Source organism: Halichoeres trimaculatus, unplaced genomic scaffold (genome assembly GCF_033239565.1).
Source record: "Halichoeres trimaculatus isolate MK-OKI-2021-1 unplaced genomic scaffold, fHalTri1.1 fHalTri1_scaffold_2, whole genome shotgun sequence".
NCBI classification, from domain to species: Eukaryota; Metazoa; Chordata; class Actinopteri; order Labriformes; family Labridae; genus Halichoeres; species Halichoeres trimaculatus.
Genome location: NW_027437180.1, coordinates 42,466,493 through 42,478,864, shown reverse-complemented (window position 1 = coordinate 42,478,864; position 12,372 = coordinate 42,466,493). Strand labels below are relative to the sequence as shown.

The 12,372-nt window shown below is 43.1% G+C and overlaps 1 protein-coding gene across 1 annotated transcript; it reads right to left on the bottom strand.

The window, feature by feature from the left end:
* Positions 1–1,060: 1,060 nt before the first annotated feature.
* On the bottom strand, positions 1,061–9,361 carry tmem178a (transmembrane protein 178a). Its single transcript, XM_074686903.1, has 4 exons — positions 8,723–9,361; positions 4,986–5,099; positions 4,334–4,471; positions 1,061–3,925 (listed from the first exon to the last, which is right to left on the bottom strand). Exons 1-4 carry the CDS (start codon positions 9,240–9,242, stop codon positions 3,684–3,686), a joined length of 1,014 nt encoding a protein of 337 aa, XP_074543004.1. The 5' UTR covers positions 9,243–9,361; the 3' UTR covers positions 1,061–3,683.
* Positions 9,362–12,372: the final 3,011 nt, after the last annotated feature.

Here is a 12,372-nt window from a genome sequence, read left to right as displayed (position 1 = left end):
CTCATGTTCGAAATAAAAAAATAAGATAAAATAAAATAAAAATTATTATCATTACTGTTGTTATAATAATGGTATTAATAATAATGATAATAACAATAATTGCACCACCTACTGGACAAATGGTAAAACACCTTCTCTAACAATCTGATCCAGCTCCTTTGTCATAAGGACAGATACAGGAGAGCTTTCATACCAAAGGCCTTAACCCTGATCAACAGCTCTTTTCATGTGTGTAGAGAACTGTCATTGCCACCATATTGTTAATATCTTATCATTCCAACACAGGAAGCTAAGGTTGTATTTTGGCCCATGTCAAAATAGCTTCTCTGAGGAAAATCCTCCTTACACTTTTATTCAGGGCAGTCATCATTAATTTTCAAGAAGTTCTGGTAGGAATAACATTTTCAACTGTCATTAATTTTTTTTAAAGTATTTTCTGCATTGAAAGAATGTACATTTACTAAAATCTGTCACTTTGAAGATAGTCAAAACCGCCCAGTTTATCAAATGTGACACAAAACACATCATAAACAAAATTATAAAACAACATTGATATAGCACTCCTTGACTGCAAGCTGCATGGGCCCATAGATGACATGTCATGAACTTAACCCATTTTTTCAATGTTACAACTTACCCCAAGCAAGTTTGTTATACCTGTCCCTGAGTGCATTAGAGATGAGCTAGCTTGGCTTACAACTAACATTAACATTATGTATGTATGGTGAGTTCAACTACAAAGCATGCTGCGTAATCAGAAAAAATAATTAAACCTAAAAAAGAATTTAACTAAAACTTTCTCACCTCAAAATGATGTTTTCCCTCACAAAGTTAGCTGAAATCACTCCATACCAAATCTATATCTTTCTACAGAAAGACAGAGAAAGTGAGGGCAATAATTCAACATCCTGCATTTTATCTTTTTCTTATATATATATATATATATATATATATATATATATATATATATATATATATATATATATATATATATATACAAAGTGTAAATAGAGTATGAAACATATGTTAAACTGTAAAACACTGCAGAGAGAGGAGAGAGTTTGGTGATGTTTATAATGTTTATTTACAGCTGAACATCTGCACACTGCAAACGTCCAGCAGGGGGCAGCACAGGGCTTCAGAGGGTACAGGAGCAGCATGATAGGGTTTCAGACATCACAGGCATATTAAGGTTTGAATAGAATAATACTGCACAGAAAGGTACGACGCAGTATAATATGAGAGGGTACTACATGTTGGAGGGTACCGGGAGGCGTATCAGGGGGTGAGGGTATAATGGTATAAAAACAGGGACTTCTGAGAGAAACTGGTTTAAACAGAATACCAGGAGGGAATCAGGACTATGTTGGGTTGGGGGTTAGAGGAGGGAATCAGGAAGTTGGGGCTTTTGTATTTGACAGGATGTAAAAAGCTTCTCAGAGGTACCATTATTACCGGCCGGGAATAATGGGTTTATCAGGGTCTTGGACAATATAGGCAAGGATTAATGGGGAATCAAAAGAGGGTTTGAGGGATCTGAGTTTGAGAGAAGTGTGGTAGTGTTCCAGAGAAACCAGGGGCTAACTGATGTTTCTGAGAACTTCTCAGAGGTACCCAAACACTCAGGCTGGCTGTGAGGACTGGACTGGTGAGCATGTAAAGAAGCATTGTGCAGAAAGAGTAGGTACAAGTAGGGTATCAGGGGGTTTCCAGGGGACAGCCTAAGAATCACTGAGGTCTAAAGGTGTTTGATGGTGGAATTACTGTGTTTCAGTTTCTGGGATAGAATATGAAGAATGTGATGGAGAGGCATTCACTCCAAGTCCTGCCTGTTATCGAAGTGGCTAAACAAACAGGCAAGAGAGGGTATCATTGATACGCATGACAGGGTATCAGAGGGTATAAGGGACACATGACAGGGTATCATGAATACACACAACAGGGTATGACAGGGTATGATGGACACATGACAGGGTATCAGAGGGTATGATGGACACATGACAGGGTATCAGAGGGTATGATGGACACATGACAGGGTATCAGAGGGTATGATGGACACATGACAGGGTATCAGAGGGTATGATGGACACATGACAGGGTGTGACAGGGTATGATGAACACATGACAGGGTGTGACAGGGTATGATCGATGCATGACAGGGTATCAGAGGTATGGGAGACACATGACAGGGTATCGGAAGGTATGACCAGCACATGGCAGGGTATTACAGGGTGTGACCAACACATGACACAGTATCAGGGGGTATCAGAGGAAATCAGACACACTTGACAGGGTTAAGAGGGTTTCAGCGGGTAAGATCGACACATGACAGGGTATGACAGGGTATGACAGGGTATGACAGGGTATGACCGACACATGACACGTTGTCAGGGGGTATAAGAGGAAATCAGACACACGTGACAGGGTAAAGAGGGTATTAGAGGGTATGAAAGACACATGGCAGGGGATTGGACGGTACCACAGGAAATGAAAGACACATGACAGGGTATAAGAGGGTATCACAGGGTATCAGAGGGTATAAGTTGCTACGAAAGACACATGACAGGGTAAAAGATGGTATATGCGGGTATGAAAGGGGAACTGAGGGTATGGGTGGGTTTAAGAAAAACATGGTATCAGAGGGAATGAGAGGCTATGATGGTATTAGTTGGTATGGCAGACACATGGTAGGGTATCAGAGGGTACATCCCCACCCCTTCAGAGATAACTAAACCAGATTTGCTAAACCTTTAGGACTTAAACTGACACATAATAAAGCACCAAAGCGCAGCATTTAGTCATTAACACCCACACCAGTTTACACACTTGATTCACCTGTCCACACCTGTAAAGAAGACATGGTAGAGAACATGCTACTCTGATCTCAGTCCAGATCAGGTCCAGTGATTGTTCTTGGGGAGAGAAAAGGGACTCCACATGTTCTCAGTCTGTGGCTCAGCTCGCAGGCTGATGGCTGAATTCATATTTAACTGGTACGTAACACTGATTCAAGTCCATCAAACGTCCTCTACAGGTAAAAAACACGCTATGTACACACGTGTGTGAGAGCTAGGTGTGAGAGAGCTGAGTGTGTGAGAGCTGTGTGTGAGGGCTGCATGATCCAAGCCTTCAGCACAGACTGAAACGGACCGATCAAACAGATCCTGGTTGGTTCTGTTGGATCCAGTGTGCTGGGGGTTTAGATCAGCAGGGCTTAAAGAGTTCAGGTTTGTCCAGTTGAGGCTGATCTCAGTCTGAGACCTCGAGATCTTTCTGGTCCAGACCCTCATCATCCTCCAAGACCCCCAGAGTCCAGGAGCCTGATCCCATGATGAACACGAGGATCTGACTGCTCTCAGTCTGACTTAGACCCAACTGATGTGTGTGTGTGTGTGTGTGTGTGTGTGTGTGTGTGTGTGTGTGTGTGTGTGTGTGTGTGTGTGATATAACAATGTTACATCAGAAACAAACCGCAGGGGGCGCTGTAACGTCTGTAATACAAACACTGTGCTTCAGATTAAAGGTGCGATTCATTGAACACATTTTATAAACAGATCCCCCTCGGAGGCTGAAGCCCCGCCTCCAGTCTGACCGGGGTCAGGTGAACCAGGTGCAGCCCAGGTGACGTAGATGTCTGAGGTTTTTCTGGCTCCTCCCCCTCTGTTCGATTGGCAGCCAGTGGCTCAAACCGAAGACTCCCGGGCCGTTTTGGACCTGAGGGCTCCAGCCCGGCTCAGAAAGGGGAAGGTGGTCCCGAGACAGCCAGCAGCCACGGTCAGACCCAGACTAGCCCAGGCGCAGCAGATGGACCAGCCGTACCCATGATCCACGTCCACCGGCAGACCGTAGATAAAGGGCGGGTTCCTGGAGAGGTCATAGGTCACGCTGGCTGCATACGTACACAGAGAGATGGTGCAGAAGATTCCTGTGAAGACAAGAACCCGAATCATCAACCATAATCCAGATCATCAACTAGGATCCAGATCATCAACCAGAATCTAGATCCACATTCAGAATCTAGACCAGACACCAAAATTAATATCAAACAGCAGAGTCCAGATGTGCGATGTGGATTTCTGGATTACTCTGATTCAAGTTTGGGTAAGGGGTTAGGGTTAGCTATTAGCTGTTAGCCGTTAGCTGGAGTCATTTGTCTGAGGGAATCTATGGAGCAAACATTATCTTCACTAACATTACTTAATATCAATTATTGATGTGTTTGAGCTTCAGTTATGAGTCAGTTTATTAAAACCTGACCTAGGAGACAAGGAGACAAGGAGACAAGGAGACAAGGAGACAAGGAAAGCTGAGCTCCGAGGCTCAGGTGAGTTACCTGCCATGAGGAAGAGCAGGCCTGACACATGCTGGGTGAGACTCTCCTCCCAGAAGAAACCCACTGATGCCACGATGCTGCCGCACAGCAGGACAGCTGCTGCCATGCCCAGGAAGCCTGCCGTGATACGCCTCAGATCTACACACACACACACACACACACACACACACACACACACACACACACACACACACACACACACACAGTGTACAACAAATGAAGGCTGTCAAAAGCTTACTCTTTTATTAAGCCGCTTGTTAACCTTTAGCCTTTAGCATCTAGCCTTAGCCATTTATACCTTTTAGCTTCTCTCTAAGCTACCTGTGAGGAGGTAAACACAGAGGATGTTGCTATGGTCACAACCTCCGGGCTACTGTCCCTTAGCACTGTTACATAACACCATCTCTGTGTTTCCATGGCAACCAGTCATAAGTGAAAGAGATAGCCACACAGATACTAACACACACACACACACACACACACACAGTGGACACGTGTGTGTGTGTGTGTGTGTGTGTGTGTGTGTGTGTGTGTGTGTGTGTGTGTGTGTGTGTGTGTGTGTGTGTGTGAGTGTGTGTGTGAGTGTGTGTGTGTGTGTGTGTGTGTGTGTGTGTGTGTGAGTGTGTGTGTGAGTGTGAGTGTTTCTGCTCACGTAGCAGGTGCCACTCATCCTGTTGGATGGTCCTGGTCAGGTTCAAAGGGATGTTCCTCAATCTGATTGGCTGAGAGAAATGATACTTGACAGCTGTGCAGCGGTCTGCGATACCTGAAGGGGGAGACAGGCGAGAAGATTATTACCGAAATAACAGTTATACTGGATTATGGCCCAAAAACAACAGTTAGTAGTGGATTATAGCCAGAGGAACAGAGTTAATACAAGAATACAAAAAGAACTAGAAAAGCAATTTCTGAAGAAATTGCGCTGTGAATGCAGAATGCTGAAGCAGCTTGCGCTGAACTGCTAATGCAGAATGCATTGCTGCATTCACAACATCAATAACGGAGTTCATATCTGATAATTACCAAAATAACAGAGTTTACGCCAGATTAAAGCCAGAGTAACAGAGTTCCAACCAGATAATTACAAGAGTAACAAAGTTTATTCCAGGATATAATGTGGGTAACACAGTTTATTCCAGAATATAACCAGAATAACAGAGTGTATTCCAGATTGCAATCAGAATAACAAAGTTTATCCTGGACTGCAACCAGAACAACAGAGTTTAACCCTGATTATATTCTGGAATAAACTCTGTTATTCCAGATAGCAACCAGAATAACAGAGTTTATTCCAGATCGCAACCAGAACAAAATAGTTTATTCTAGAATATAACCAGAATAACAGAGTTTTTTCCAGATTAAAACCAGAATAACACAGTTTGTTCTTGAATACAACCAGAATAACAGGGTTTATTCCAGATTAAAACCAGAATAAAAGAGCTTATTCCAGAATATAACCAGAGTAACAGAGTTCAAACCAGATTATAACCTGGGTAACCCAGTTTATTCCATAATATATCCAGAATAACAGAGGTTATTTTTAGATTGCAGCCAGAATAGCAGAGTTTATTCCAGAATAACAGAATTGATGCAGTGTGGACAGTTTATTAATGTGTAGTATGCATCTGTGATAATGAGAAATGTATATGAACAGGTTATATGTGAAATGTGTATATATATGTATGTGTTTTGTAACAAGCAGTGTGTTTTTAAGCATAATGTGTGTGTAAGGGTGTTGTACGCTGATCTGTTGAGTGTCCGTGTATAGTGTGTGTGTTTGTAGTTTGTTTAAGTAAGTTTTGTATAAAGTGTGCGAATCATGCTGGTGTTTGTCGTGTGTGTAGTGTTTTCATAGTGTCAGTGTTAACAGTGAGCACTGTGTATTTGCACAATATATTCATGTGTATTGTGTATATGAGTGGTGTGTATATGTTTAGTATGTACACAAGCAGGATGTATATGTGTAGTTTGTGGTTTAACATCAAGTGTTAGTAGTGAAAGCTGTGGTCAGTTGGTGAAACAGTTATATGTCAATATGTGTAACTACTATTACTTATAAAAAAAAATTGATATTGTGCAAAATAAAGTTTCTATGACTCTGACCTGATCAGTCTACTACACTGTAAAAAATTAAACCTAAACTGATTTTAAACCAACTGACCCAAACAGAGAGAAAACACTGATGTCTGCAGCACACTGACTGAATTATTTCCCACTCCTCATGCCTTTGTGGCTACACCATGTGACAGTTTAATAGGACTGATTCTTGAATTGGTTAAAATGGTCAAACTGTCAAATAAAACACTGTGACACCAGCAGAAATGCAACCCCTCTCATGTTGTTTAAAAGGGTTTGATGCTGATTTTTCACACCGACCCTTATCGTCACTGTCTCAGGTGCGTACAGGTGTATTGTGTGTTTAGTGTGCGTTTTGTGTATAGTGTGTTTTTGTAATATGGTGCAGAAAAACATATGTTATCCATACTTCCTGTACTCACTCACTGTGTGCGAATTGTGTGTCTTCCTGTTAGGTGTGTGTGTGTTGTGTATGTATGGTATTGACATTTCAGGAACCACTTTAGCTTGGTTTCCTCAAGGTTCAGTGCTCGATTCTTTTCATCTTGTATATGCTTCCTCTCGGCACTATATTGAGGAAACACTCCATAAACTTTCACTGCTATGCAGATGACACTCAGCTTTACTTGTCAATGAAGCCTGAAGAAACCAACCGCTTATCTAAACTTGAAGCATGCCTCAAAGACGTAAGGTCCTGGATGAGCAGAAACTTCTTACTGCTGAACTCAGAGAAGACTGAAGTCATTGTTCTTGGACCCAAACATCTCAGAGAAGCTTTCTTGAACAACATGGCCGCCTCTGACCACATCAGCTTGGCTTCCAGCACCACTGTCAGGAACCTGGGAGTTCTTTTGGATCAGGACCTGTCCTTTAACTCTCACATCCAACAGGTCTCAAGGACGGCATTTTTTCATCTTCGCAATATCAAGAGAATTAGACACATCTTGACTCGGAGCGATGCTGAGAAACTGGTCCATGCTTTCGTTTCTTCTAGGCTGGACTACTGTAACTCTCTTTTATCTGGCTGTCCTAATAAGTCTATTAGGACTCTTCAGCTGGTTCAGAATGCTGCAGCTCGGGTACTGACTTGGACTGGGAGGAGAGAGCACATCTCTCCAGTGTTAGCGTTTCTGCATGGCCATCCTATCTTCAAGAGGTCATTGTCCCATATTTTCCACCGAGGTCACTTTGTTTTCAACATGCAGGTCTGCTCGTTGTTCCTAGGGTCTCTAAAAGTAGTCCGGGAGGTCGAGCCTTTGGTTATCAGGCTCTTCTTCTTTGGAATAACCTCTAGACTTCAAACTTTCCTTTTGGACAAAGCTTATCATTAGAGCTGGATCAGGTGTGAACCAGCTCTTAGCTGGGCTGCTTTAGGTTTAGACTCTGTCTGTCAGATGTCTGTCTAACATGAGTCTGGTTCTGTCCGAGGTTTCTGCCTGTTAAAGGAAAGTTGTTCCTCTCCATTTCTAAGTGCTAAATGCTGCAGAGCTCTGTAATTATGGTGAGTTAAAATGAGCTCAGAAGTCTTATCTTGACTTCATGTTGTTTCTGTTAATAGAATTTAGAAACGATAACAGTTCATGTTTGTGGAAATTGTCCTTAGATAGCATTTTTGGCCGGTAGGTGTCAAATTAACAACACCAATGAAAACGGAACAACATAAATGAAAAAGCCACAACATAATGGAAGTACAGCCACATGTTAAGAGGACAGATACCCTAACAGATGAAGAAAAGTTTTCTTTTGGAACTTCAGTTATGAAAAATATAGCTATAAGGCAAACGTCATGACACGACTGATTAATAAAGCCAAATAAAAGAGGACGCATTACCAGTAAATATAGAGACATAAGTACTGTGAAGGAGATCACGGGGTGAGACCCATACAAAGCTTTATCTATCATAGCTGAAGTTCAAACAGAAAACACTAATTTACTGATTTTAACCACTTTTCTGTGTCTGTTGGAAAAACTGACCTTTTATAACTGTTGTGTTGTGGGTTTTGCAAATCGTCTGACACCTACAGGCCACCATACATGCTATGATTTATTTCTATAATAAAAGATTGATTGATGGTATGTGTGTATGTAGGGTGTCAGTGCGAGCAGGGAGTGAGAGTGACAGTGAGTGTGTGAGTGTGTGTGTGTGTGTGTGTGTGTGTGTGTGTGTGTGTGTGTGTGTGTGTGGGTGTAGGGTGTCAGTGTGAGCAGAGTGTGTGTGTGTGTGTGTGTGTGTGTGTGTGTGTGTGTGTGTGTGTGTGTGTGTGTGTGTGTGTGTGTGTGTCTTCGTGTTAGGCGTGTGTCCGTGTCCGTACCGCGGTCGATGAGCTTGTCGATGTCCGGGTCCAGCCCCTTGAAGTAGCACTTCCTCCACAGGCCGGAGTGGGTGGAGAACAGCGGCCTGCCGCACTCGGTCTCCAGGATGCCCATCCCCAGGATGGCCCGCCAGTTCTCCAGCAGCTCCTCCTCTCTGCTGCCTACATGAACCGGCTTCATCAGCGCCACATCCCGCTGCCGAGCCCCGCCACTGCCGGTGTCCACCAGCGGCAGGTGGTAGATGGGCATCTCTCGGTTCTTCTGGTCGTTGGAGTCCGGTCCGGTCCGGTCGCAGTTGTCCTTGTGTCTGCGGGTGTCGGTCTCGTACCAGTGGTCGCTGGAGATGGCGGTGACCAGCAGCAGCAGCGACAACACACTGAGCGCGAGGCTCACCGCGGACACCGTCACCGTCACCGGCCGGGCCCGCTCCATGGACGGGACATGGACTGAGCCGCTCCCGGAGCAGGTCCCGGTCCCGGTGTTGTTTGGGGTTCCGCCGCTGGTTCCGTTACTGTTCATCTTGTGCTGCCATCCTCGCGCCCGTCAGCCGTTCCCCGGTTGCTCCTGAGAGCGTGTTGTCATGCCGACTGACGGACCGTCAGAGGAGCGTCAAGATGGCGACAGGCAGCACGCGAAGCACCGGAAGTCCCGTGGACTACCTTCAAATTTAAATCGTTTCAGAACCGAAGCTGTGGCCAAACCGCAAACGTGCAGAAAATGATGACGTCATCATGTGTGCGCCTATAGTCTAAAGAGGAGCGGATGGTTCCACAGATATACGACCTCCTGCTGTTAACAGCTCAATATTTAAATATTTTTACATAAAACGAAGAAACATCACTTTACACTAGTCTCTTAGAGTTAACATTTACGGGTCTAGACCTGTAAATGTTTTTGTAAAGTGTCTTGAAATAACATTTGTTATGATTTGGCGCTATATAAATAAAGATTGATTGATTGATTAATTGAACTACAGTGCATTTGTTTGGTTAGTTTAGGTTTGGTTACTTTGGACAGTTTATGTTTTGTCAGATTGAGTTTAGTCAGTTTTAGTTTGGTTAGTTTTGATGTTTGAGTTTGGGTTTTAATAGTTTATGTTTGGTCAGTTCACTTTAATGAGTATAGCTTTGGTAAGTTTGTGTTTCCTTAGTTAAGATTTGTTAAGGCTTGGTTTGTTCAGGTTTAGTCTAGTTGGGGTTCTATTTTAAAATGTAATTAGTTTAGGTTTGGTTTGTTGAGGTTAGTTTGGATGTGGTGGGTTAAGATTTAGTTTGTTTAGTTCTGGTTTTGTTAAGGTTTGGTTAGTTTAGGTTTGGTTAGTTTAGGTTTGGATAGTTTTGGTTTGGTGAGTCTAACTTTGGTAAGTTGAAGTTCAGTTTATTATTTGGGTTTAATTAGTTTAGGTTTTGTGATTTGAGTGGGTTAGGTTTGTTCTGGTTTGGAATGTTTTGTTTTTGTAAGTTTTGTTTAGGTAAGTTTAAATTTGGTTTGTTTAAGTTTAGGTTTGGTTTGTTTTGGTTAGTTTGGGTAAGGTTGATTTAGGTTTATTTCGTTCAGGTCTGGTTTGTTTGGCTTTGGTTAGTTGAGGTTTTGTGATTTGGTAAGTTTAGGTTAGGTTAGTTATGATTTGGTTTGTTTAGGTTTGGCTAGTTTATGTTTTGTTCTTGATGTTTTATCACTGTTTTTTATTATTAATATTGTTTTTTTTTTGTTGTGTTTTTGATTTTGTTTTTGTTTTTGTTTTTTCGAAAATACAGGTCATACTAGTCTCTGCGGATCCTTGTTGTTGATAGATTCTGTCTCCCTCTGAGTTCTTCAAACCAGCTCACCTGATCAGGTGAGCCTGTTCGGCAACAGCTCTGCTCTCCTCTTTAGAGTCAGACAAAGATCAGATCCTGAGTCCTCCTCCTGTCGTGGTCGGTTCTCCTTTAACGGGAGCACCATGAGGTGAACACAGACGCTGCTGCAGTGTGAACACGTGACACAGCAACTAACACGCCTCAGTTTTATTCTGAAATCCCAAACCGGAAGTCCTGCTGTCAAATCACAGCAGGAACTTGATGGTGAGAGGCTCCTCAGAGAGCTGGGTGTGACTCTCCCTCACTCTGTCTCTCTTTTCTCTTCTTCCATCTCTCTGTCAGTAAACACAACACCAACAACAGTTAGATCATGTAGTGTGAATCTATATAAACACTGACAACACACACACACACACACACACACACACACACACACACACACACACACACACACACACACACACACACACACACACACACACACAGTGTTAACGTTTTTGTTATAATGATGTTGAAAACAGAAGCAGTGACGTCGCTTCTTTGGTTTAAGTTTGATGCTGACTGATGGTGCGTTTGAGGACCTTCAAAGAACCCGTAAACACACACCTTCTTCATCTGTCTTCATTGTTTGACTTGGTCTCTTTTCTCTCCTGCTCTCCTCCTCTCCTCTCCTCTCCTCTCCTCTCCTCTCCTCTCCTCTCCTCTCCTCTCCTCTCCTCTCCTCTCCTCTCCTCTCCTCTCTCAAAACCAGGAGGCAGGAGCGAGGGGAGAGGAAGGAGCTTTGTTGTGTTTGTGTGGTGCCTTCACTGACCCTGCTCACAAACAGACATTATAGCACCAGCTACTCTGTGATGCCTTCAGGGTCTCTTGCAGGATGGGTCCTTATCAGCAGTGGTTAAAACCAGTGTGACGTCATCATGCTCCTGTTACTGGTTTACTCGATGTGAATACAAATTTTTCTCACTGCCCCTGAAGGCATCTCCCTCATCCTGTAACTCACTGCACCCGGACCCTCACACAGGGGGTCTGGGTTGTATGTGCTGGTCTGGGTTAGTCCAGGACGGTGCTGATCCTGCAGTCTTGAATGCTCTTTAACTCATCTGTTGTTAAACACTTACCTTTAAAAAGTCACCTGTGGTCATTGACTCACCTCTACTTATCTGGTCACCTGTAGTATGTCACTCAGCTGTAGTTCCTGCAGTTCATAACATACCTGTTGCTAATCTGTAGTTATTGAATCACCTGTTGTTATTTTCTTACCTGTGGTAAGAAAAAACCCACCTGTAAGTTTTGACTCACCTGTAGTTATTGACTCACCTGTAGTTTTTAATTACCCTTTGGTTATGAGCTCACCTGTGGTCAGTACTCACCTAAAGATAATGACTCAACTGTAGTCACTGACTTACCTGCAGTCAATGACTCACTTGTAGTTATTGACTCACTTGTAGTTAACGACTCAACTGTTGTTTTAAACTAACCTGTCGTCAGTGAATCACCTGTACTTTTTGACTCACCTGCAGTCAGTGACTTACCAGTGGTTAGTGACTTACCTGGAGTTAATGACTTACCTGTAGTTAATGACTTACCTGTAGTTAATGACTCACGCGTTGTTTTTGACTAACCTGAAGTCCTTGACTCGCCTGTAGTTGACGACTCATCTGTTGTTTTAAACTAATCTGTTGTCAGTGAATTACCTGTAGTTTTTTGACTCACCTGTAGTCAATGACTCACCTGTAGTTTTTGACTCATTTGTTGTCAGTGACTCATCCGTGGTTAGTGACTCACCTGTGGTTAGTGACTCACCTGTAGTTTTTGACTCACTTGCCGTCAGTGATTCACCTGTGGTTAGT

Bases quoted from the DNA above. Each gene is read 5' to 3' on its own strand.
- tmem178a (XM_074686903.1), bottom strand. From the start codon at position 9,242: ATGAACAGTAACGGAACCAGCGGCGGAACCCCAAACAACACCGGGACC. The intron at 5,100-8,722 runs GTACGGACACGG...CTCCCCCTTCAG, and splicing joins CGACAAGCTCATCGACCGCG to GTATCGCAGACCGCTGCACA. The intron at 3,926-4,333 runs GTAACTCACCTG...TTGTCTTCACAG, and splicing joins CCTGCTCTTCCTCATGGCAG to GAATCTTCTGCACCATCTCT.